The sequence below is a fragment of the Papaver somniferum genome, unplaced genomic scaffold (assembly GCF_003573695.1).
Source record: "Papaver somniferum cultivar HN1 unplaced genomic scaffold, ASM357369v1 unplaced-scaffold_125, whole genome shotgun sequence".
In the NCBI taxonomy this organism is placed as follows: Eukaryota; Viridiplantae; Streptophyta; class Magnoliopsida; order Ranunculales; family Papaveraceae; genus Papaver; species Papaver somniferum.
The window spans coordinates 19,164,839-19,191,369 of NW_020621603.1; the positions used below are offsets into that span (position 1 = coordinate 19,164,839).

At 35.9% G+C, this 26,531-nt stretch overlaps 2 protein-coding genes, 1 long non-coding RNA gene, 4 other non-coding genes and 1 pseudogene across 7 annotated transcripts; all 8 read right to left on the reverse strand.

Moving 5' to 3' along the window:
• Positions 1-3,115: 3,115 nt before the first annotated feature.
• On the reverse strand, positions 3,116-4,168 carry LOC113331394. Its single transcript, XM_026578102.1, has 3 exons — positions 3,931-4,168; positions 3,538-3,830; positions 3,116-3,439 (listed from the first exon to the last, which is right to left on the reverse strand). Exons 1-3 carry the CDS (start codon positions 4,166-4,168, stop codon positions 3,116-3,118), a joined length of 855 nt encoding a protein of 284 aa, XP_026433887.1.
• Positions 4,169-4,293: 125 nt separating this feature from the next.
• On the reverse strand, positions 4,294-8,785 carry LOC113331395. Its single transcript, XM_026578103.1, has 5 exons — positions 8,778-8,785; positions 7,614-8,661; positions 6,810-7,571; positions 6,124-6,767; positions 4,294-4,609 (listed from the first exon to the last, which is right to left on the reverse strand). Exons 1-5 carry the CDS (start codon positions 8,783-8,785, stop codon positions 4,294-4,296), a joined length of 2,778 nt encoding a protein of 925 aa, XP_026433888.1.
• Positions 8,786-18,160: 9,375 nt separating this feature from the next.
• LOC113331134 lies at positions 18,161-23,894 on the reverse strand. The gene is made up of 6 exons (XR_003350729.1): positions 23,753-23,894; positions 22,897-22,993; positions 20,315-20,496; positions 19,794-20,181; positions 18,851-19,015; positions 18,161-18,554 (listed from the first exon to the last, which is right to left on the reverse strand). It is a non-coding gene; the product is annotated as an uncharacterized LOC113331134 (long non-coding RNA).
• LOC113331643 lies at positions 20,913-20,992 on the reverse strand. The gene has a single exon (XR_003351093.1). It is a non-coding gene; the product is annotated as a small nucleolar RNA U31b (small nucleolar RNA).
• LOC113331656 lies at positions 21,410-21,478 on the reverse strand (annotated as a pseudogene).
• LOC113331661 lies at positions 21,810-21,906 on the reverse strand. The gene has a single exon (XR_003351103.1). It is a non-coding gene; the product is annotated as a small nucleolar RNA snoR26 (small nucleolar RNA).
• Positions 23,895-24,538: 644 nt separating the features above from the next.
• On the reverse strand, positions 24,539-24,618 carry LOC113331644. Its single transcript, XR_003351094.1, has one exon. It is a non-coding gene; the product is annotated as a small nucleolar RNA U31b (small nucleolar RNA).
• A 275-nt stretch (positions 24,619-24,893) lies between these two features.
• On the reverse strand, positions 24,894-24,990 carry LOC113331658. Its single transcript, XR_003351101.1, has one exon. It is a non-coding gene; the product is annotated as a small nucleolar RNA snoR26 (small nucleolar RNA).
• Positions 24,991-26,531: the final 1,541 nt, after the last annotated feature.

The following is a 26,531-nucleotide window of genomic DNA, read 5'->3' on the forward strand; positions in this document are numbered from 1 at the left end:
ATTTCTCCGAAAACACCTACACATACATAAAACACCAAAATAAGTACAAAATCGAGTACCAACATAGAGAAAATTGAGGACAACTTAGAAACAAAAATGTGTCTATCACATATTCACCAAGAACTACCATTATACAAGGTTCCAGAACCCGAACGTTAGTTTTTATTCTTCTCTGTGATTTTAAGACAAGTTTATCACATGCTTACTTAAAACCCTAACTAGAGTTTCATCTAAACAAAGAAATTGTTTAAGTTATCTTAGCTTAATTCTAAACAACCCCCAGTCTTGAAAATCTATAAATAGAGAGACTCATTCAACTGGGAAATTCAATCTCTGACAGTTTTGTGTCCTAGTTGATTGCTAGAGTCGTCCTCTATTGACCTAGATTCCTCTTTGAGAAACATAATTAGGTCTACGACTGAAAGACTTCACTTAGGGATTCGTGAAGCCCGATCCGATTATCTTTACCTTGATAGTTCTTTGTATCATGATCTTGTTTTTAGTAATCTCTTTCAGGAACAAGATAGATAGAAATCGCAAAGTTCTCTTCGTCTCAGACTTTGTGATTTCTCAAGATAAATATCTGAAAACTATTCTTAATTGATCAGTTAACGATTGTTTTTGAGAGGTGGTTAAGAATCCATGATTCTCAACTAACTGACTGTATGTGTTCCAGATTTGTGAGGTTTACTAGAGTTGTCTATTGCAAACAAATCTCAAAGAGGGAAATCATATAGGATTATCTGTTAGAGAAATATTGAAATCAAAATTCTTCACTTAGGATGAAGCAACTCTTAGGCTATAAAGGACGTCAGCTAAGGGAATCAATTGCGTAGATCTGGGTTTAATAGATGTAAAGAACACGACTGAAGCTGAATTGCTTGAAGGGTGAATTCGGTCTCAACTACATTATAGTTCGATGTATGATAAAAGGCTAGTGTACGTAGCAGCTTATTATAGTTTAGTATTCAAATCTAGACGAGGCCCATGTTGGTTTTTTTTTTGCCAGTGCAGTTTTCTTCGTTAACAAAATTCTTTGTGTCTTGCTTTACTTTTTACTTCTGCATTATATTTTTATTTGATATAATTAAAGTAAAAGCAAGTGATTAGATAAACAACCTAGACAATTTTTAATTAAAACTGCACAAAACCTAGAAGACTTGTTCTTGTGAATTTGTATCTTGAAATAGAGATTACAAGACTTGTTCTTGTTGGAATTTGGTTTATGTAATATTCTGGTACATATTAGGTTGTGTTAGAGCATAGATCGATTGAACTCACCAATCCTTGGTATGTCAAGTTTGGTTGTCATATTTTAGTATCAAAACTCAGCTAAGAGTCGCTTGATTAAATACTAGAGTCAACTTCGTTTAGGTTAGACTATAAAGTCTAGGAATGTTGAGACATACAAGTATTACTTCGAAGACCTGAAAAAGGATAATTAGAAGTAACGAATTACAACGACAACATCATTCTTCCACTCGAGGTTAGTAATATTGACTTGAACTTGTTTCATTCCTAACGTATCTTTCAAGTCGTGCTATATTGAAAAAATAACATGCGAAGATGTATATGCTGTAAAGATTGTATATAATACTCTATAGTGAGATTTGATCATTATAGTATGATCAAAGTATCAAGGAAACATATTACGAAGTATGAATGCTTATCTACATGTATGTACTTGTTTTCATAATCGAAAAGGAAATCATGATTAGTCTTGTTATTCATTGAATATCTTTTAGATGACCAATAGTAGGTGACAATGGTAGAACCTATCTTAACCTTGTTGAGATTTGTGGTATAACCGGTTACGGCCTATATTGCATAGATAGTTGGAATAGATCACATAATAACTTTGGGAACCAAACTGTAACCGATCACATGCTATGATTGGGATATTTGTTGTAACAGGTCACATAGTAGCTTTGGGAACCAAAGTGTAACCAGTCACAAGATGTATTGGGAAGTTAGTTGTAATCGGTCACATAGTTTCCTTGGGAACCAATGTGTAACCGGTCACATAGTAACTTCGAGAAGTAAGGTGTAACCGGTCACAACCCACTTTATGGATGTTTGTGTAACCGAGTACAACCTATTGCGGGATCATATTGTAACTGATAACAACATGTTTTGGAAGTGATGATACAATCGGATCAAAACCATGATTCACATATTTCTTCATGTTGTGTGTGAATTAGGGTTTTCCAAGATTAGAAACTTCATGATTTCGACATATTTGAACATGTACATAATTTTTATCATTTATTGTTCAATGATATTCCTTGATGCTCAAGGTGATCCCAAACCGAAATATTGAAAAGCATTTAATTATGATTTTCAATTTGATATGATTTTATTACCAGCAATTAAAGCATATACTCTAAAGAATGCTTATTAGTAAATGCACAATACTAATAATAGAAATTTTCTATGAGAGATTTCGGAAATGTTGGTTAACATTTGATGGGAATAGGAAAATCGAAAATTGGTGTATTGTATATCTTGAGAATATTTTTGATTTTGGAATTTTCTTGTTGTCCAAACAACCTTGGTCTATGAATACCTAAGTTTGCATTTCTAGCAAACTATCCTAAGAGCCAAGAAAACTTCATTCTTATTTTTTCCCGTGGAGCCGTCTATCCAGAGAGGAAAGTACCCTAATTAGGCGAAATCCCTTACGACCGCTCGTTTAAATACTTTTATGGGATCAAGAAACTCTACGAGTACCGTTGGTGGGAAACTAGATAATTGCATGTTCTGTTCTTAGTACAAATTTGTATCAAGATCCGGGAATTAGATAAGAGTCAAAGAAGAACAGGGAAGAATTAGACGAAAACAAAGATGAAGGAGACGAATTAGAGAAGAATAAGAAGAATCTGGTTCAGGTGAACGCAGCCTCAAGTAGTAATAAGTTCATTCATTAAGCTTACCCAACTCTCTCTATTACAACATAAATACCAATAATCAGGTACCCTAATATCGACCATCCCGAGATAAACACGTGGCAACATCTTCCTGGCTCCTCTCACAGCAAGGGAACCAATGTCTCGAAATTATAAAGGCACTCAACATAATACTCGGGGAAACCTAGGTACATAATATTACTCCCTCCTTAGAAGGTATCCTTGTCCTCAAGGATGAAATTTGGATAATGAGCTTGAATGTTCGACTTGTCCTCCCAAGTAGCATCTTCCGGAGCAGAGTTTGTCCATTGTATGAGGAGTTGATTAAATTCATTTCTTCTTGTAGTGATTGATCTGGTAGATAAGACCTTCTCTGGCCTCATAATCACCTCTCCAGCATGATCAACTACAGGTAAAACTGGTGATGGTATGTGGGCCTTACCAATCTGCTTCTTTAACTGAGATACATGAAATACAGGATGGATTCTAGCACTAGATGGTAATTCTAATTTGTAGGCTAAAGATCCAACTTTCTGTAAAATAGTGAAAGGACCACAGTACTTAGCTGATACTTGAAGTTCTTGCGCAATGAGACTGAAGCTTGTATGTAAGGTTGTAGCTTCAAGTAAACTCTATCTCCAACTTCTAAACTCCTATCAGTACTGCTCTTGTCAGCAAAGAATTTCATTCTCTCTTGAGCCTTCTGCAAACTCTCCTTAAGCAAGTCCAACATGGCATCTCTTTGATTCAAATATGACTCAACTGCTGAAACAGAAGTGACTGTTGTGTATGGGAAGGCCATATGAGGGGGATTGTAGCCATATAGTGCCTTAAATAGACTCATCTTCAGGCTTGTGTGATAACTGATGTTATACCACCATTCTGATAATGCAAGCCACTTGAACCACTGACTAGGTTGATACCCTGTTATACATCTCAAGTAATTTTCTAGACATGCATTCACCCTTTCTGTCTGTCCATCAGCTTAGGGGGTGTTAAGTTGTGCTTAGATTTAGGCTTGTACCCAGAGCTTTAAAGAGATCTTGCCAGAAATTGCTGGTACACACCTTATCTCTGTCTGAAACAATGGAAGAAGGAAGTTCATGTAGCTTGAAAACCTGACCCAAATAAGCCTTAGCTACTATGGATGCTGTGTAAGGGTGTTGCAACCCTATAAAATGGATATATTTGGTGAGCCTATCCACCACCACCAGAATGACACTTTTCTTCTCATTAACAGGTAACCCCTCTATGAAATCCATAGTCACATGTTTCCAAGCTTGCTCTGGAATGGGAAGTGGTTGGAGCAATCCATTTGGATATTGATGATTATTCTTGTTCCTTTGGAAGACATCACATGAGGATACAAATGATAGAACATCTTTTTTCAAGCCAGACCAGTAAAAATACCTCTTTCCCTGACATAAGAAGCTTGTATGCTTGAGTGTCCACCAACTGCAGAAGTATGTATGGACTCCAAAATGGTGCTTCTGACCTGGTTGTTATTCCCCACATAAATCATTTCCTTGTACCTCAATACTTCTTCTTTTACTGAAAATTTACCATTGTCAGTAGATGATGCAAGGGTCTGAGCAATGAGTTGTTGTGCCTTGGTATATTGAGCATAGCTGGAGAGGATATCAAGATTCCAATTTGGCTTGGAGAGTGCTAGAGAGCTACATGCAGCATTTTCATGTGGCCTTCTGGAGAGTACATAAGCCACTACATTATCTAGGGCTGCACAAGAACCAGTTGAGAGGACCTGGACCGGAGTGGAACCGGAATTACCAGACCGGAACCGGTCTAGCCAGTACAGACACCGGTACTGGAAGTTGACAACCGGTCTAGACCGATACAAACACCTGTTCTTGGGGAGGACCGGACTTGAACCGTACCATATGTACCGGTGATTATTAGCCGTTAAGATCTAGCTAGGTTTTTAATCGTAGTCGTCCATACTAGGTATAGACTATCGACTATCGAGAGAAGAATCAGTTCACTCTCATTTTTCTTCTTCTTTTTTTCTCTCTGAAAAAGCATCGGCAACCCTCTTCTCTTCTGTGTTCTTCAGGGTATCATCGATTCACCATCTCTATCAGGTAATTCAACAGTAGACGATAAGAATCAATTCGATTTGTTCTTCTTTTTCTTCACCATCTCTGGTTTGTTCTTATTCTTCACCATCAGTTCGATTTAGGGTTTGTTAGTTTGATTTAGGGTTTGATTGTAGATTGATTTAGGGTTTTTTCGATTTGGTGGAGAAATTGAATATGAAGATCTGATTTGGTGTTTTACAGGATATGGAACCTTGGGTTGGAATCGGATTTGGAGATAGGGGGTTATGTAATTAAGAAAGGAGATCTGGTGGTGGTTAGAGATTAAAGAGGATAAACCTTCTTCTTCACTTCTTTTTCTTTTTTTTTTTTATTTTGTTTTTTTAAGAAACTAATTGCATGTGTGATTTAAGATTTTACGATTTGGGTTTTCTGTTGAAATCAAACAACATGATTTTGTAATTAAATCTTTGTAATGAAATAATAGATGGGTTTTGTAATTAGAGTATGAGAATAGGTTTGGCTACAACTCAATTTGGTTTTGGGCGATTTGTGGGGTTTTATGATATGAGAATGAATATATCTGATGCTTAGATTGAAGTGGATTGATGGTGAATGGGTTATGCTTGAAGTTCTGATGCTGGTGGTGTAGATGGATTATGATGTAAATTCTTATTCTATTATATGAATTGTTACAGATTAACAATGGTAGTCCATTGCTAGGTGTTGTATTGTATGAGTTGAGATGATATTTACAATGAATATTGAATAAACAGAGCTAGATGAATGCTAGGTTGGGTACATGATGTAATTGTGGTACAGTTGAGCTTTTCTCATCCTACAGTGATGATGATTTTGCAGGTAAAAACCCGGTACCGGAGGACCGGTACAACACCAGGTACATGTATAGGTACCGGTCCTCAAAAGGAGGTACCGGTCAACACCAGGTACATACATCGGTTCCATAAGAGAACCGGTCCGTACCGGAGTATGTGCATCCCAAATATTATCTGTTCTTTTTTTTGTACTTGATCTCATAATCAAGGCCAAACAGCTTCATTAACCACCTCTGTTGAAGTACAGTTGTAATCTTCTGATCCAAAAAGTACTTGATACATTGATGATCTGTTTGTATGATAAACTTGCCAACTTGTAAGTATTACCTCCATTTGTTGACATCCATAACTACATCAATTAACTCATTCTCATATATTGATAATGCTTTTGCTCTTGGCCTCAACCCTTTGCTGAAAAAAGCAATTGGTTTCCCTTCTTGGGTCCACACATCCCCCACACAAAAATCACTAACATCAGTCTCAACAGTAAACTGCTTTGAAAAGTATGGCAAGGCAAGTACTGGTGTGTTAGTCATGGATTCTTTGAGTTGTTCAAAGGCCATGGTAGCTGACTCACTCCATAAGAAGGAGTTCTTATTCAGAAGCTCAGTTAGGGGTCTGCTAATTGCTCCATATCCTTGAAATTTTTTTTTGTAATAGCCAGTGAGCCCTAGGAACCCCCTTAGCTCTTTAATATTAGTTGGTGTAGGCCATTCTTTCATGCATGCAATCTTGGTTGGATCAGTCTTGACTCCTTCTGCAGTGATAATGTGACCAAGGTATTCTAGCTCTGTTTGTCCAAAACAACATTTAGATAACTTTGCAAATATCTTGTGGGCTCTCAACAAGGAAAAAGTAATTTGGAGGTGCTTCAAGTGCTCTTGTAGGGAAGAACTATAAACCAAAATATCATCAAAGAAGACCAGAATGAACTTCCTCAAATGTTCTTGAAAAACCTCATTCATGAGGGCCTGAAAGGTTGCAGGAGCATTTGTTAGTCAAAAAGGCATTACCTTGAACTCATAATGTCCTTGGTGAGTTCGAAATGTTGTTTGGTGAATATCTGCCACATGGACTCTTATCTGATGATAGCCAGTCCTCAGATCAATTTTAGTGAAGTACATTGCTCTATTTAGTTCATCTAGAAGCTCCTTAACGACTGGAATTGGAAATTTTTCCTTGACTGTGATGTCATTCAACTTCCTATAGTCCACACAGAACCTCCATGTATTATCCTTCTTCTTAACCAAAAAAATGGGGGAAGCAAAGGGACTATGACTGGGTTGGATGATGCCTGAATTGAGCATTTCTTTCACAAGTTGTTCAAATACCCCCTTTTGTGTGTATGGGCATTTATAAGGCCTTTGGATAGTGGGTGTTGAATTTGGTTTGAGGGGTATGGTATGATCCAAATTTCTAGTGGGTGGCAGTTGTTTGGGTTCCTCAAATATATCTTGGAATTCTTGTAATAGTGGAAGTATGGATGGAGGAGTGAGGGAACTGGAAGATTGTGGGGTAATGGAGAATAGTTGGCCCACCATTCCATGATTGTTCTTGCTGAAGTACTTTTCTGCAGCTTCACTACTCATTATGCTCAAGGTTGGGTATTCAGGTTCACCAATAAGTACAATCTTCTTGCCTTGATATTTGAATGCAATGCTTAATTTAGAGAAGTTAAAAGTGATGTCACCTAACCTTCTCAGCCAATATGCTCCCAACATCATATCACAACCTCCTAAAGGTAATATCCTTAAATCTTCTGTGAAGTGATGATTCTGCATTGCCCATTGCAGCTAAGGACATATGCCAGTACTTACAGTTTTATCCCCATTAACAACAATCACCAACATGTGCCCTGTGGGACTGATGGAGCAATTTAATTTCCTTGCCAATTCACAATCAATGAAGCTATGAGTGCTTCCAGTATCTATAAGTATTGATACCTTGTGCCTCTTAATGGTTCCAGGAATCCTTATAGTGTCACCAGCAACAGCACCAGTGAGAGCATGTAAGGATATATCCATGTCAGATTCCACTGGAGATTCAACAGTTTCTTCAAAGACTTCTTCTTCTGCTTCCTCAGAAGACTCTGGTTTCTCTACCTGGACCATAAACAGTTGTTGTCTCTTACAAATGTGGCCTGGAGTGTAAACTACATCACAGTTATAACACAGTCCTTTCTCTCTTCTAACCGTCATTTGTTCCTGTGTTAATCTTTTAATAGGTGGAAGTGGTGGACTGGATTTTGGTGTGGAGTTGCCTGATTTGGGTGTAAAAGGGCTAGAAACAGTGGTAGTAGTTTGAATAGGCTTAGGGGGAAATGGAGATAATGAAGCCTGATATGGCCTTGTGTTGGAAAATGAGTTGGTAAATGATCTCTGGAATGGCTTTGAGGGCTTAGGTTGTTGAACACATTTTTGCTCTTGCATTCTGGATAATGAAAAAGCTTGCAATAGTGTAGGTGGTTGGAACATCAACACGGAGTTCTTTATTTCAGTCTTCAACCCACTAATGAAACTCATTACAAAGTATTGCTCATTTAAATGGGGGTTACTACTTAGCATAAGAGCCTTAAGAGATTCAAATTGTTCAAAGTACTCTTCCACAGTAGTTACTTGACACAATTTGTTAAAACTACCTATAAAATTGTCATCCACAGGATTTTCAAATCTAGCACAAACACCATCAGCCAATTCTCTCCAAGATAAAAAAGGTTTTCCAATTTGAAAATTAAGGAACCATTTATCAGCCTTACCTTCTAAGAATATGGAGGCAACACTAACCTTCTGATTCTCTTCTGTGCTGTGAATATGAAAGTACCTCTCACTTTTCTGTACCCATCCTCGTGGATTCTCACCGTCGAATCTAGGAAAATCGAGTTTCAGAGTACGTTGCTATCTAGCATATGATGCTTCACCTGGAAAAGTATGACCAAATTGATTATTACCTTCTGGTGGCGTACCCAAAATTCCTGCTCCTACCTATCCATGGTTGGGATGTGAAGCACGAAAAGCTTGAATTAGTTCAGCTATCTGAAGGTTTAGTATCCTCAAATTGTCCTCCGTCTGATCTTGTTGAGTATTCATTAGCTTCAAGATGTCGCTCGTCTGATCTTGGTGGATATTCATAGTTGTCGATTGTTCATCTAATTGTTGACTTACCCTCGTTACTTTAGTGTCTAGATCAACGAATTTCTGTTGATTTTGTATGTGAAAATCTGATAACTCTTTGATTGTAAAGTTCTTCGAACCCATTTGTTTGAAGGATAGAACGGCTCTGATGCCAAATGTACTGTTCTTAGTACAAATTTGTATCAAGATCCGAGAATTAGATAAGAATCAAAGAAGAACATGGAAGAATTAGACGAAAACATAGATGAAGGAGACGAATTAAAGAAGAAGAAGAAGAATCTGGTTCAGGTGAACGCAGCCTCAAGTAGTAAGAAGTTCATTCATTAAGCTTACCCAACTCTCTCTCTATTACAGCATAAATACCAATAATCAGGTACACTAATATCGACCATCCCGAGATAGACACATGGAAACATCTGCCTGTCTCCTCTCACAGCAAGGGAAACAATGTCTCGAAATTATAAAGGCACTCAACATAATACTCAGGGCAACCTAGGTACATAACATTGCATTTTTATTGTAGTTTTCGATTGATTGATTTGATTGACTAACGGTTGTTGTAACTTTGATTGCACCTAGTTTGATTATTCTTGAGAGCTTTCTCTTCTGAAATAAGGATCACTCAAACTAGATCAAAGTATCGAGGGAATCTTTAGAACTATTGTTAGATATAAAGACATCTTTTGATAATCCATTGTTAACAGATTCCGTTCTGTGTGATTGATCACAAGAAGATTCAAGTGTTGTTGTGCAGGTAATTGAAGGCGAAAAAAGATTTGAAGACGAATAAGTGTTCTTATTAGTTTTCGTATCTTGTGAATTTAGTGCACAAACCTTGATCGGATGGGATCCAACTAGAAAAAGTTTATCTTTGATGGATCTGACTGATTAGTTGCGTGAGATCGACATCGCCTTATAGTTTCCCTTTGAGATCTATATTGATTGATTGCATGTCTAGAGTTTGATTATTTATAATCAAAGTTTAGATTGATCTAACCAGACAAAGGAGTTTATTAGATTAAGAGGAAGAGTCTTTGTCAACAACTCTAATATCTTCTAGCAAGAATTGTTTAGAGTGGTTACCAAACAGATTGTTCCTTTGTTATTTGGAATACGATCCAAAGGACTTGTTATTCACGTGCGTGACTCTCGAAGTCAAAGGCACATGGATACTGAGGGAACTAAGTATCTAGGGATAGTCTGCTTGGTCTCAACTATACAAAGTGTGTATTAGATTTTGTATAGCGGCTTAATTCTGAGAGTATTCAAAGCTGGACAAAGTCCCGAGGTTTTTCCTGCATTTGCGGTTTCCTCATTAACAAGATCTTGTTGTGTTATTTACTTTACTTTTTCGCATTATAATTGTTTTATTATAATTAAAATAAATTGCACTTTACGTTAACTCCGCTATACTTGATAGTGATCATATAGAGTTTGGTTATTACCGAACCTATTATCAAGTACACACTTTGTTGTCGTATCGTCTCGATCTTGTATCCATAGTCAATCACATAAGTTATCTTGTTGTTGTATTATATCGATCTCGTATCCATAGACGATCATACAAAGTGTGAACCAAATTGTCGTATTGTCTTGACTCTGTCCATAGACGATCACATTCGGTAGAGGACTTATAGGTTGTAAACAAAGATTGTGGTGTATTTGGGTACCCTCGTCTTTTCAGGTTTTCTAGGATATTGATTTTTGAAATCGTCCGAGAGTTCCTGTGCATAATCAGGTTCGCAGATCTTTGATCTTAACTACTGATTGTACAAGAAAGATAAACTGTATATACCATCACACACAAGGATCTTTTATTGTTGATAATATTAGGTTTTATCTTATAGGTCCAAACGAAAAAAGTTGGTGGTACCCTCTTCTTTTCAAGGACGAGGTACCAATTGGTCGAAATATATATTAGAAGGTATTTCCCACAAACCAATCTTGTTTTTCCTTGTTTTTCATTTATTTCATTGACAGGATAGGCTTTCATTAATGAAATTAGGGACTTCAGAGTGAGGTTCGGCTCAAAAAGTCACGTAAACCCTAGCCGAACCTATCTTTGTTCTTCAATTTTTCTGTTTCAGAAGAACAATTCGGCTGATACTGAAATATCATTTTTCTACTGAATCTAGTTAATATTGAAAAATATCTTCAAGTTCGGCAGATTATTTGATATATTAGTTTCAGCCGAACCTTACTTATTTCGGAATAAATTCAAATTCGGTTGATACGATATTTAAACTACCATCCGAAATTTTATCTTGTAAGGTTCATTTCATATAATATAATCTTAAAGCCAAACCTATAACTTGTGTTTTTAATTAATCAAATCACACTACCAGATTCGGCTGCATCATAGTTAGTCGAACATTTCTACACATGTCGCCATTAAAATAAGCCGAATTAAAAAGCGCAGGTTCGGCTAACAATAAATGCAGTTCGAATAAGTCGAACTACAAATACCTGTATCATACAGTGAGGTTCAACTATATCAGCCGAACTGTTCATCCCAACAAGGTTCGACTTATAATTCTGTAGTCGAACCCAACACTGAACATTTGTATAAAAATTCAATTTTTTGAAGAATTCAACCTAAAAAAAAGGGAGATTAAATAGCGTCAGGAAGTATTACTATGTATTATTAGAATAAGGCTCCTCATCAATGTACTCATCTTCTGGATCTGGTTCGTAAAAATCATCATCTTGAGCTTGAAGATGTATTTGAATTTGAGTAAAATTATTAATCATTCTGAGAATCGAAAACGTAAGCCATTTCCGGATCATTATTGTAATTGATATGTATTATCTTGGCTTTACGAGATAAATCATTCTCTTTCATCATTTGAATCACTAAAATCTCAAAAACCACGTTTTCCTTTTCACTTCTTCTTCTTCCTCCTCTTGAAAACCCCATTATTACACAAATTTGATTTCTCTACTAGTTAACCACTGATAACTTAAAACATTAAAATTACCATTGATCATTTTTATTAATATATAATCATTAACATTAACACTAATTATATATGGTCATAATTGTCATTAATAAAAAACGGTGGATAAAGGGTAATCGGTTTTACAACTTAGTGACCCTATTTTGTCACCATTAGGTATGCCCCAAAATAACTTTCATTTTTCTTGTAGATATGATGATGGAAAAATTGGATTTCTGTAATTTGGATTGATATAACACTTCAGTGTATTAGCACCCCCTTCTAGTGTTGTCCTTGTTAGTTGCTCTCTTTCTAATTTTTTCAACCCTAGTAGAGGCCTTTGACAGAAAAACCCCATGTCGATATACCTCTTCATAATATGTGTGGAAGATCTCTTTAGAGTTAAAAGAGAATCTGAGAAAAAGAAAATGATAAATGGAGTTAAGTTCGGCAAAGATTTTCCAACTGTTTCTCATTTGCTTTTTCATATGATTGCCTCATCTTCACTAAAGCTGGAAAAAAAGAGGGTAGAAATCTTTTGAAAATCTTTGATTTTTTTTAGGGATCTGTCAACTAATAAAATACGAAAAAAATCTGGGAATCTTTTTAATAAAAATGTTCAAAATAGGAAAGCTAGGAAAATATTAGAAATCCTAAAGGTGGGTCGGATAAAGTTGGATGATAAATATTTAAGAGTTCTCCTCTTCACTCATATGTCTAAAATAAGATGCTTCGAACCGATAGTTGAAAAATTTAAAACTAGACTGAAAAAGCGTGGGTCTAACAACCACACCCAATATTTCACTTAGCAATCTGTTAGAGCACTGCTCGGTCGAACTCGCATGTGTTGCTATCTCAAGCATTTTTTTCAATGTTAGTGATCAAAACTATAAGTCTTGATTTCTAGTCTACTTATAGCTAAGTCTCGGACTAGGATAGAAAGTGTAGTTGAGCTCAAGACTCCATGGCGATCATCATACAAAGACGAAGAACTACTCAAGGAACTGGTGTAACTTCATCGACTAAAAGGTATGTGGAGACTTGAACTTATATATCACTCAAAAGTATATCTACTCTATCTCCTATCTTGAGCCAAAATTCGTATTGCTATATAGACTATGATTATACACATTTGTTATTTCGAGCCGAGTTTATCTCGCTTATCTATTTCTCGAAATATGAGTTGGTAAGCTTTCGCTTTGGTCAAGTTCATCTTTACTAGTGACGAAAGTCATATTAGTTTCAATTATTTGAAAATTGCTTTGACGAAAAATCGCTTGTGAATAACAACTATATAACGTCCTTTAAGAATATTTCAATGATCGAAATGAGAGTTTAGAATATATAACCTTGGAAGGATATAAAAATTGTGTGGTAACACATACGGGTGTAAGTCCTTATTCCTTGAACCTAAGTATGTGTACTTTGCTACTCAGGAAAAACGGAACTAAAGTCCGCGTACCAGTACGCGCATTGTCGGAAGTTCACGTCTCGTGAATTTCTGTTGGAGTTTGTGAACTGAAAACAAACTTATTCGGGGTACTTAAGTTCGCGTACCAGTATGCGTACTTAAGTTGGTTATTTTCTAAAAACGGTTATTCGTGAACTTAAACTTATATAAACTAAGGAATGCATACTTGCAAACCATGGCTATAAAGTTCATGAATTGATTCGAGTGAATCAAATATTTTTTGCTTCGATCGTGTCTTGTATACTTCTATAAGATCTAAGCAATTGAACAACTCTCTAACTAGTTCATTTGATTCATTTGAACTAGTTGTGGTAAAGAAGAATATGGTTGATATAAAAGTGCTCATATGGCTAACCATTTGGTTAACTACTGTTGAACCAACTAAGTGTACATGCTTGGGTACGGTTACACAAACCTAAATAAACGTGCATTTCATTTGTGTGTAACAAGCTAAGTTCGATCTAACGGTAGAAAGATATTAGCTTGAATCTAATCAGGTTTTCATCTAACGGTGAATATTGAATGCTTTGTTACTAAGCTAACATTGATTTGCAAAGCCTGATTTGAAATTCTATATAAAGGAGAACTCTAGCAACTGGGAAACCTAATGCCCACACATTATGTGTTATACTAGTTGTATTACCTATAGTCGATTCTCCTTTAAACTTAGGTTTCTTCTCGAGACCCTGTAGGTTAACGACTTGAAGACTTCATTGGGATTGTGAAGCCAGACCCAACTATTTTCTTTGTAGTTGTGTGATCTGATCTTGTTGTTTCTATCGTGTTTAAGTACAATCCTAAGGTTGGCTTGAGATTGATTTCTCCGATAGGAAAGATATAAAAGAAGTCACAAACACCTTCGTCTCATCATTTGTGATTCCGCAATATCTTCTTTTGCTAGGCGATTAATATTATTGTGAGGTGATTGATAATTCTAGGCTGTTCTTCGGGAATATAAGTACGGTTTATCAATTGGTTCCTGTTCACCTTGATTTATCAAAAGACGGAACAAAAACTCATAGGTATTTCTGTGGGAGACATATTTATCTATTACCGTAGACTTTTCTGTGTGATACAGATTTGTTTATTAAAGTCTTCGACTTTGGGTCGTAGAAACTCTTAGTTGTGGGTGAGATCAGCTAAGGGAATCAAGTGTGTAGTATCTTGCTGGGATCAGAGACGTAAGAAGTGCAACTGTACCTTGGATCAGTGTGGGATTGATTGGGGTTCAACTACAGTCCAAACCGAAGTTAGTTTGTAGTAGGCTAGTGTCTGTAGCGGCTTAATACATTATTTGTTCAATCTGGACTAGGTCCGGGGGTTTTTCTGCATTTGCGGTTTCCTCGTTAACAAAACTTCTGGTGTCTGTGTTATTTCTTTTCCGCATTATATTTTGTTATATAATTGAAATATCACAGGTTCTGCGTTGAATCGATCAATTGGGAAATATAATCTTTGGTTGTTGATTTAAATTGATTGATCCTTGAACATTGGTCTTTGGTACCGTTCAAGTGATTTCTCTTGTATTCAATTAGACTCGCAGATTTCTATTTGCTTGAGTAAGTATTGAATCGAGAAAATCAGATATAACTCTTTGATATAATTTTATTAAGATTGAGTCTGACTATCTAGTTGATTCTCATAAAAGTATATTGGAGTTTGTCCATACAGATTGCTAAGTGAAATATTGGGTGTGGTTGTTAGACCCCCACTTTTTCACAATCTGTACGGAAACTCAGCGACTGCAACAGACACCCCCACTATGTTCTTCTTTCAATCAGCCACCAAATTTCCACTTTCAATCAAATACCATACCCAATATGTCAATCAACAACATCACTGTCGTTTTAGCTATTAGACTAAAAATTTCGAAATGTCAATTGAGCATAAGTATGGCAGTAACAGGAAAACTAAAAAATCAAATCATACACCTCATAAAGGACGGTAATGCTCCACCCTAGTAGTTGTGGTGGATCATTATCCTTTTTTAAAAGGAGGTGGTTAAGAAAAGCTAGAATAAAAAGTCGTCATCACCCCCTACAAAATCCTAAAAAATCCATAGGTATCATTACCTCAAAACTCAACGACTGCAACAGACACCCTCGCCTTGTTCTTCTTTCAACCGCCACCAATTTTTCACTTTTCAATCAAATACCATACCCAACATGTCAATCAACAACATCACTGTCGTTTTAGCTATTAGAGTACAAATTTCGAAATGTCAATTGAGTATAAGTATGGCTGTAACAGGAAAACTAAAAAATCAAATCATACACCTCATAAAGGTGGGTAATGCTCCACCCAAGTAGCTGCGGTGGAGCATTATCCTTTTTTAAAAGGAGGTGGTTAACAAAAGCTAGAATAAAAGGTCGTCATCACCCCCTACAAAGTCCTAAAAAATCCTTTGATACAATTGCCTCGAAACACAACGACTTCAACCGAAACCCCCACCTTGTTCTCTTTCAATCAGCTACAGAATTCCTACTTTTCAATCAGATACCATACCCAACATGTCAATCAACAACATCACTGTCGTTTTAGCTATTAGAGTACAAATTTCGAAAGGTCAATTGATTATAAGTATGTCTGTAACAGGCAAAGTAAACAATCAAATCATACACCTCATAAAGGAGGGTAATGCTCCATCCTAGTAACTGTGGTATAGCATTATCCCTTTTAAAAGGAGGTGGTTAACAAAAGCTAGAATAAAGGTCATCATCACCCCCTACAAAACCTAAATAATCCATAGATATCATTACCTTAAAACACAATGAATGTAACAGATACCCCCACCATGTTCTTCTTTCAGTCATCCACCAAGTTTCAACTTTTCAATCAGATACCAAACCTAAGATGTCAATCAACAATAGCGCTATCGTTTTAGCTATTAGAGTACAAATTTCAAAAGATCAATTGAGCATAAGTATGGTTGTAACAAGCAAATTAAAAAATCAAATAATACACCAAATAAAGGAGGGTAATGCTCCACCCTAGTAGTTGTGGGAGAGCATTATCCTTTTTCAAAAGGATGTGGTTAACAAAATCTAGAATAAAAGGTCGTCATCACCCCATACAAAATCCTAAAAATCCATCGATATCATTTCTTTGAAACACCACGACTGCAACAGACACCCCCACCCTGTCATTCTTTCAATCAGCCACCAAATTTCCACTTTTCAATCAGATACCATACCTAACATGTCAATCAATAACATCACTGTCATTTTAGCTATTAGAGTACAAATTTCGAAAGGTCAATTGAGCATAAGTATGGCTGTAAAAGGCAAAGTAAAAAATCAAATCATACATCTCATAAAGGAGGGTAATGCTCCACCCTAGTAGTGGTGGTGGAACGTTATCCTTTTTTAAAAGGAGGTGGTTAACAAAATCTAGAATAAAAGGTCGTCATCACCCCCTACAAAATCCTACAAAATCCATAGATATCATTACCTCGAAGCACAACGACTGCAACAGACACTCCCACCTTGTTGTTCGTTCAATCAGCCACCATATTTCCACGTTTCAATCAGGTACCATACCCAACATGTCAATCAACAACATTACTGTAGTTTTAGCTATTATAGTACAAATTTCGAAATGTATATTGAGTATAAGTATGGCTGTAACAGGCAAAGTAACAAATCAAATCATACACCTCATAAAGGAGGGTAATGCTCCACCCTAGTAGCTGTGGAGGAGCATTATCCCTTTTTAAAAGGAGGTGGTTAACAAAAGGTAGAATAAAATGTCGTCTTCACCCCCTACAAAATACATAGATATCATTACCTCGAAAAAAAACGACTGCAACAGACGCCCTCACCTTGTTCTTCTTTCAATCACCCACCAAATTTTTCAATCAGATATCATACACACCATGTCAATCAACAACATCACTGTCGTTTTAGCTATTAGAGTACAAACTTCAAAAGGTCAATTGAGCATAAGTATGGCTGTAACATGCAAAGTAAAAAATCAAATCATGCACCTCATAAAGGAGGGTAATGCTCCACTTCAGTAGCTGTGGTGGAGCATTATCCTTTTTAAAAGGAGGTGGTTGAAAAAAGATAGAATAAAAGGTCGTCATCACCCCCTACAAAATCCTAAAAAATTCATTGATATCAATACCTCGAAACACAACGACTGCAAGAGACACCCCCACCATGTTCTTCATTCAATCATCCACCAAATTTCCACTTTTCAATCAGATACCATACACAACATGTGTCAATCAACAACACAATTGTCGTTTTAGCTATTAGAGTACACCTCATAAAGGAGGGTAATGCTTAACACTAGTAGTTGTGGTGGAGCATTATCTTCTTTTAAAAGGAGGTGGTTAACAAAAGATAGAATAAAAGGTCGTCATCACCCCCTACAGAATCCTACGAAATCCATAGATATATTACCTCGAAAAACAATGACTGCAACAGACACCCTGCCTTTTCTTCTTTCAATCATCCACTAAATTTCCACTTTTCATTCAGATACCATACCCAACATGTCAGTCAACAACATCACTGGGGTTTTAGCTATAGCTACTGGGATGAAAGTACAATTTCTCATATGACCGATTCTAGACTATCATGCCTATAAATCTTTTATATAAAAAAGAAAAATGACGATGTAGTGTTTGGATCCATGGAGTGGAGGGGTAAATTATAATTTGGGGATAATTCGAGAGTTGGGAGTCGGGAAGAATTCTTTATTCACTACACTGGGGTCGGGGCTAGGCCATTTTGGGGTTTCCCTTGGGCAAAATAAACAAGTTGGAATAGAGGCAACCTTCGTTATCTTGGATGAGTCCGATTGTGTGCACAATCTTTAACAATGGACAATCAATTTCTGATTTAATTCAGGTATAGTTATGTAATGAGGACAAATTTTCTAAAAGCAAGTGGTACTGGGATCAGTAGGTAACTAATGTTACTACACCAATCAGTGTAAATGTCAAATAAACGCTATTTAAAGATGCACTCTACACCAAATATTTGAAATGTGAAACACCATGCAACTCTTTCAAGGTCGAGCCATCGTTGTATTTGGAAAGCCACAAAATGAAGAATTTGTCTGTTGGCGGCAATCTTGTTCATTGTGTTAGGTCGTAAGATCGATTTGTGGAATCAGCAGCAAGTTGTATCACAACGTAGATTTTAATGTACATCCCTTCTCCTGCATACTTTTCCCGGTCCACGACTGTTGCCAAAAGCCAAAAAGAGCTGCCTAACAGAATAACACACAGCATGTCAGCATTAATTGGAACTAAAAGTTCATAATTTTGAGAGAAAATTGATTCGGTTCCCCTGTAATTCTAATACTTAATGCAGCATTCAACTCGTTTGCACTTATCTGCTAATTCATGTCTTTTGATATGCTATGATAGAACTCATAGAACTCATGTCTTTTGGTTATCAGATTCTAAAGTTCACTTCATTAGGGAATATGGCAGTCCAAAGTAAGGAAGGGGATGATACTGTTGGAAGAAACGCAAAAATTTGCATACAAACATTTGTCATTACCTGATTCCCTCATCGTCAGTTCTCCCAAATCAAAGGGAGGGAATGTCTGATGTATATACTTATTCCGAGCTGTACCCACATAAATTTCAGCGAGCCCAGTAGCTAGGTTTCGACTTGCTTGGCAGCAAAGATCAACTCATCACTTTGGGAGTCTTCCGAAACACGCTGAATGGATGCCTTTCAAAATGAATTAAAGAAGATACAAATCTAAACTGACATGTACATGCATACAGATGCCTTTGTTTACTTAAGTAAATAATAGAAGGATTAGAATGAATAAGTAGTTAATCTATTAAAATCATGCCCAGTTTACTGCATAAAGTGTATAATCAAGTGCAGAAAATTCAATTTCTTAGAAACCGCGACTAATTAAACACTAAAGCAGTCATAAGATGGATGGCAAGGTTGGAAGGCTCTAGACAATAAGGAGTCCACTTCAGCTGAGTGGTCAAGGGCCCTCATTTATGTAAGTAATTGGATTATCTTGCAGAAGTAGTGAAGATAAAATGTGTGCGTATCTATTAGAGTTTTCCATGGACACAAACATGGTGGCCAAGCATCAAGGAACTACCAATCCATGGAAAAAATCTGTACCGCAGAGAATGCTCAATGTAGCTTTAAGTTTATGACTATCAGCCAAGATCCTCAACAATTTACCAAGTGGATAGAAGCAGAAGAGTTATCCAGCATAGAAAAGATAAGTTGTCAAACAAGCACCTATCTCGATTTTCAGTATATAAGAGGTAAGTGACTGGTGAAGCCATATTTTTTGTTTTGGAGAAAATAAAGAAGCATAAATACAACTAACATGCTATATAGAAGTAGGAATAAACAAAAGGGCCAAGTAAAGACTGTAAACTGTGTAAGTTGTAAAACTTCAGATAATCTACATACAGCACATTTTAGTGAATAAAGGAAAACCAAATAGTGGACTATAATATACCTTCAATAGCTCAGGAGCTTCTTGCTCATACTTGATCACAAACTTCTCCAAAAATGACTTCTGATTCATCTGCAATGTATGTGAGGAAATTTGTTCCTTAATCAGACCCCTTGGAGACTAATTTCGGCAAATGGTATAATACTCTTCTTCTTCAAGCTCAAAACAAAATTGATGGACGCTTGGCAACAAGCCAAGGACTATAACCCACTTGATTTTCTTCACATACAGCTTCATACGAATAGGATATGTTTTAAATGCATTTTGAATTTGATCTTCCCCTTAATAACTTCTACGATCTCTCCGTGATACCAGTGCTAATCGAAAGCGCACATAGTTGGTTAACTAGCAAACAACACAGGCAGTAGAACCTTTTTACGACATGTCGACACTGCGCACAAAAAACAAATAAAACAAATAAAAAAAAAACAGTTGGAATGCAAATTAACTAAACTACGGAATTATTGTATAACCATGCAATACGATACGAAGCAATAATACCTATACCCCTTGTATGCACCTACCACATTCATCTTAAATCCTATCAAGCTGTTGTACCAGTTCCCTCGAAAATGCATCAGATACCCATGCAATCACCGAGTAAACTCATATAACCATCCCCTCATCCATAAAAAATTCACTCCATTCGAAAATGAAGATGGTTCGTATACGATACTGACTAATTGCCAGGAATTCAACCCAATACCTGCAATAGTAGTACAATAAGGTCGCAGAAAATAAGAACATGAAGGATTAACAAAGAGAAAACAACAAACCAATAGCTAAATATCGAAACACATAAAAAGAGCAAATCTCAACCTCTGATTTATCCAGCAACACATCAAAAACAATCTCGACACAACATCGGATTGAGGGACAAAATCGAAAAATGTATATCATTCATTCAGATCTACAGGATCAACCCCTAAGGCGTCGGAAAACAAAAAATGTATATTGGGGCAGTACCAACAATGTTCTTGATGAAATCGGAAAAGGGAATGATATGATTTTCCGAACTTCTTTCTAAAACGTGTGGGCTACTAGATAATACCTTGACAAGTTAAAGTCTAGACATGAAACTGAAATAATCAAGTCTAGATATATATCCTTATGTTATTTTTTGAATCAGAAATTGAAGTCAATCACCATCTTGCACCATTGATGCATGTAAGACTGGGGCGACAATACCTATCATCATACTCAAATTCATACAAAGTTGTTTGACAACTTATAACTAAGTGAAATAACTAAATAGACGCATTCAAAAGCATACAATCAATCCCATCAATCCAAAAGCAAAAAAACTAAATAGACGCATTCAATAACTAAGTGAAATAACTTATTAAGGAAACTCTAAATAAAATCATACAATCAATCCAAAAGCAAAAAAAAAAAATATTTAAGAAGGACCTCAGTAGGCATTTTGTCATCTAACAGAAATCCTCATTGGAGGAATTTTTTCAGGAAGATAACGCAGTATTTAAACATCACTGATCCAGGTAAAAATAAAAAAAATTACAGATTGAAATTTTTTCCTTTTCATACAAAAATCACAACCCCAAAATGAAAGCCAAGAAGCATCTCAGACTCATATTTCCCCATTAGTTTTCTTCACTATAGAAATTGAAGTCAATTGCCATCTTGCAGATGCATGTAAGACTGGGGCGACAATACCTATTATCAGATTCAAATCCATACAAAGTTGTTTGGCAACTTATAATTAAGTGAAACAACAAAATAGACAAATTCAAAATCAGCCAAACGCCAAAAAGAGAACTCAAAAACTAAGGAAACTCTAAATAAAATCATGAAATCAAACCAAAAGCAAAAAACTGTTTTTGGAAGAAGGACCTCAGTAGGCACTTTGTCATCTAACAAAATTCCTCATTGGAGAAATTTTTTCAGGAAGATAACGCAGTATTTAAACATCATTGATCCTGATAACACTAAAAAGTTCACAAATTGAAAAAAATAAAAACTTTTTCATGCAAAAATCACAAGGCCAAAAAGAAAGCAAAGAAGCATCTCAGACTCATATTTCCCCATTAGTTTTCTTCACTATTAAAATTCAAAGTGCAAGGATGATTACAAGGTTTTTGTCCATCGTTGATGCTATCTGTCTATCTCTCTTTCCTTGAGGAATAACAAGACTCTAACAACAACAATGTACAAGTGTTGCTTAGATCTAATAACCGGAAGGAAAAATAAGACATTGGAAGAAAAAGAAACACCAGAAAATTGAAAGCAAAAACAAAAAAATAACTCCGATGCCAGAAACAATAACAAAATACAGGTTACCAATTTGCTTTAAACCCTCAAAGAAGAGAGGCATGGCGCCATACATGGATACAACAAACATAAGTAGCAGGTTATCTATTAAAGGTGGATAAGTAGCAGGTTATCTATTTAAAGTTATTCATGGATACAACAAAAGTAGCTATGCATCCAACAACTACAAATTCATGGATCAAACATGCACAATGTGTTTCTAAGTTCAGCTGCAAATTTCCTCCACAATTCACCTAGATGAAACAAGCATATGAGCTACCCAGGAACACAAAAGGTAAGTACTCAAACAAGCACCCATTTTGATTCTTGCCATTGCAAACACATTGTACTAAATTTCTTAAAATCGAACAACAAACCACAAGTAGCTTTCCTGAATTGTACTAAATTCCTTTTGTTTTACAGCCAAAATTTTGTCATCCAGTACGCATGTTCTAGATAAGCAGAGTTATTAGACACCAGAAAATTACTACCTACACAATGTATTCTTTTCATGTCAACATGTATGAGGCACGTGACAGGTACACACATATTTTCTTTTTGGAGAGAATGAAACAAGCATACAGACACCTAACATGCCAAGGAGAAGCATGACCAAGTAAAGGCTATGTAATAAATGTTGTAAATTTAGAAATCTACTGCACATTTCATGCCACTAACTGAATAAAGGAAATCTAATACTTATTGCGGCATCCAATTCGTTTGCACTTATCTGCCTAATATGTGTCTTTTGATGCTATGATAGAACTCATAGACAGCATGGTTTAAGTAAAAACACACCAAGACAATGACATATGTACTTATCTCAAGCTGCACCCACATAAATTTCAGCGAATCCAGTAGCTAGGCTTCGACTTGCTAGGCAGCAAAAATAACTAATCACTTTGGCAGTCTTCCGATACATGCTGAATGGATGCCTGATTATAAATTTAATTACAAAAGGAATTAAATATGTAAGACCAACTTTAAAGAAGATACAAATTTACACTGGCATAAGTGCATGCATACAGATGCCTTTGTTTATTTATGCAAGTAATACATGAATTAGAATGAATAAGTGATCTACTAAAATTACGCCCATGACCAAAACACTTTACTGCATAAAACTGAATAGCCAACTGCAGAAGATTCAATTTCTTAAAAAAGTGACTAGTTAAACGCTAAAGCAGTCATAAGATGGGTGACAAGGTTAGACGGCTCTAAACATGGGTCCACTTCAGCTGAGTAGTCCAGCACCCTCATTTATGTAAGTAACTGGATTATCTTGCAGATGTGGTTAAGATAAATATTTGCTTATCTATAAAATTTTCCATGGACGCAAACATAGAGGCTAAGCATCAAGGAACTACCAACCCATAGACGAAATAGAGAATGCTCAAATGTAGCTTTAAGTTAATCTGCTGAGTTCCTCAACAATTTACCAAGTGCAAAGAAGCATAGGAGTTTTCCAGCAAAGAAAAGATAAGTTGTCAAACAAGCACCTATCTCAATTCTCAGCATATAACAGGTAAGTGACTGGTAAAGCCATATTTTCCATTTTCCATTTTGGAAAATATAAACAAAGGGGCCAAGTAAAGATTATGTAAACTCTTAAGTTCTAAAAATTCATATAATCTACAGCACATTTCATGTCACTAACGGAATAAAGAAATACCAACTAGTGAACTATGATATACCTTCAATAGCTCAGGAGCTTGCTCATACTTGATGACAAACTTCTCCAAAAAAGACTTCTGATTCATCTGTAGTGTACGTAGTAAAATTTGTTCCTTATCAGACCCTTGGAGACTAATATTTGGTAAATGGAACACCTCGGCATAATCCTCTTCTCCAAGCTAAAAAAACAAAAATGATGGACACTTAGCAACAAGCCAAGGACTAAAACCCACTTGATTTTTCAAGGTAATCCATTATAGACATGCTTTTCTTCACAGATAGCTTCATACGGATAGGATATGTCTCAAATGCATTTTGAATTTGATCTTCGGACCTATCCCATTTCCTGTAAGCATTCAATTTAGTTTCCTAAATCGATTTATTCATCAATGTCAATGCATAAATACCACTAAGAAATTAAAACTTGTAAGGATCTAAAACCATACCCTTAATATCTTCTGCAATCTCTCCACAAATTTACCAGTCCTAACCGAACGCGGCCATGGTTGGTTAACTAAGAAACTGACAATACTTGATTGAGGGACACCTTAGTTTCTCAAAACCTGTATATTGAGTATCAATCTTTCATTCAAATCCACAGGATTAAACCCTAAGGCGTCGGAAAACAAAAAATGCATATTGGGTCAGTACCAACAATGTTATTGATGAAATTGGAAAAACGAATGATATGGTTTTCTAAACTTCTTTCTAAAACGTGTGGGCTAGTAGATAATACCTTGACAAATCAAAGTCTAAATCTGAAACTGAAATAATCAAGTCTAGATTATAACCTTATGTAATTATTTGAATCAGAAATTGAAGTCAATCACCATCTTGCACCATTGATGCATGTAAGACTGGGGCGACAATACCTATCATCATCCTCAAATACATACAAAGTTGTTTGACAACTTATAACAAAAATTAAGGAAACTCTAAATAAAATCATACAATCAAACCAAAAGCAACAAAAAAAAAGATTTAGGAATAAGGACCTCAGTAGGCATTTTGTCATCTAACAAAAATCCTCATTGGAGGAATTTTTTCAGGAAGATAACGCAGTATTTAAACATCACTGATCCAGGTAATACTAAAAAATTTACAGATTGCAAAAAAAAATCCTTTTCATACAAAAATCACAAGCCCAAAATGAAAGCAAAGAAGCATCTCAGACTCATATTTCCCCATTAGTTTTCTTCACTATGAAAATTCAAAGTGCAAGGATGATTACAAGGTTTTTGTCCATCATTGATGCTGTCTGTCTATCTCAGGTGTCCTTGAGGAATAACAAGATTTTAACAACAACAATGTTCAAGTGCTGTTTAGATCTAATAATCGGAAGGAAAATAAAAACCAGAAATGAATGACATAATTGTAAGAAAGTGAGAAAGAAAAAAAATCAATTGCAGAGAGAAAGTAACTTCGATGTGATCAAAGTGTAGGAACAATAAGAGAATTGAAAAACCTTAAAAGAAGAGAGGCATAGGCGCCGTAAACAAGAAAGTTGATTCACCAGGGTTTAACAGATCGCCTGAGATAATCAAGTTTGAGTGTTTAAAGGCTTTGTGAGTTTGGAGATGTCGGGTTTAATGAACCCAACAGTAGGGTTTTAGGATCTCACCTTACAGGTTTGGGAGAACGGCCAATGCTCGAGAAAGTACTGAGGAGAGTGGATTTGTGTTTTTAATTTACGGGTTGGTACTTCGAACTCGCATTCGCATATCGTCCGGTATGAATGTTGATAGATAGGTGGGCCGTGGGCCTAAAACTTGACTTGTCTACAAATTCAAATTGGGTAACTTAGTCGCAGGCCCAAAAAAAAAAATATTCTCATTGTCAGGTCCACAATTAATTTTAGGTAACGTGACATCCATAATTATTTCCGTGACACTCATAATTATTTGAAATTATTAAAAATGTCTGCATGACTGATTATGCATCCGCATGACGGGTTATGCATCAGGATATAATTGGTAACGCAACTTGGATATAACATATCTAAAAATCCGCGCCTTGGAATTTTACAAATTTTATATTGTTGGAAATATTTTAAAGAGAGCTACGCAACGAGTACAAACAAGAATATCAAATTTTTGTTTTTTGCGAAAAAATCGGAGGTGATCATCATTTTAGGCAAAATTTTCGAAAACTTGATACATAACCATTATGCAGCCACCAAAAAAGATGCATAGCACATTGTGCAGACGCATAACGAATTATGCAACCATTTTCTCCACTGCATAACAAATTATGCATTTGGATAACAAAATTATGCATCTATAACAAGTTATGTAACCATTGTATTAGTGCGTACATAACAAAATTGATGCATAATGCATTATGCATCTATTTTTTCGATGCATAAAAGATTGTGCAACAATTTTCTCGATGCATAATGCATTATGCAGCCATATTTTCGGATGCATAACAGGTAATGCATCCATTTTCGCGACTGCATAACATGTTATGCAGTTATTATTGTAGGTGCATGACAAATTATGCAGTCTTTGTTTTTGTTGGTTTTAATAGTGACAAAAAAATTGTTGCATAACGTGTTTTGTAACCGTTTTCTGAACTGCATAACAAGTTATGCAACAAACTTTGTAGATGCATAATAGGTTATGCATCCGTTTTCACTACTGCATAACATGTTATGCAGACATTTTCTCGACTGCATGACAGGTTATGCATCCATAACAACATCATCATCATCTTTCATGTTTTAATATCTCCCATATAAACCAAAACAACATAAACACCCAATTTCAGTTAATTGTTGTTGAGCTGATGCATTCACAT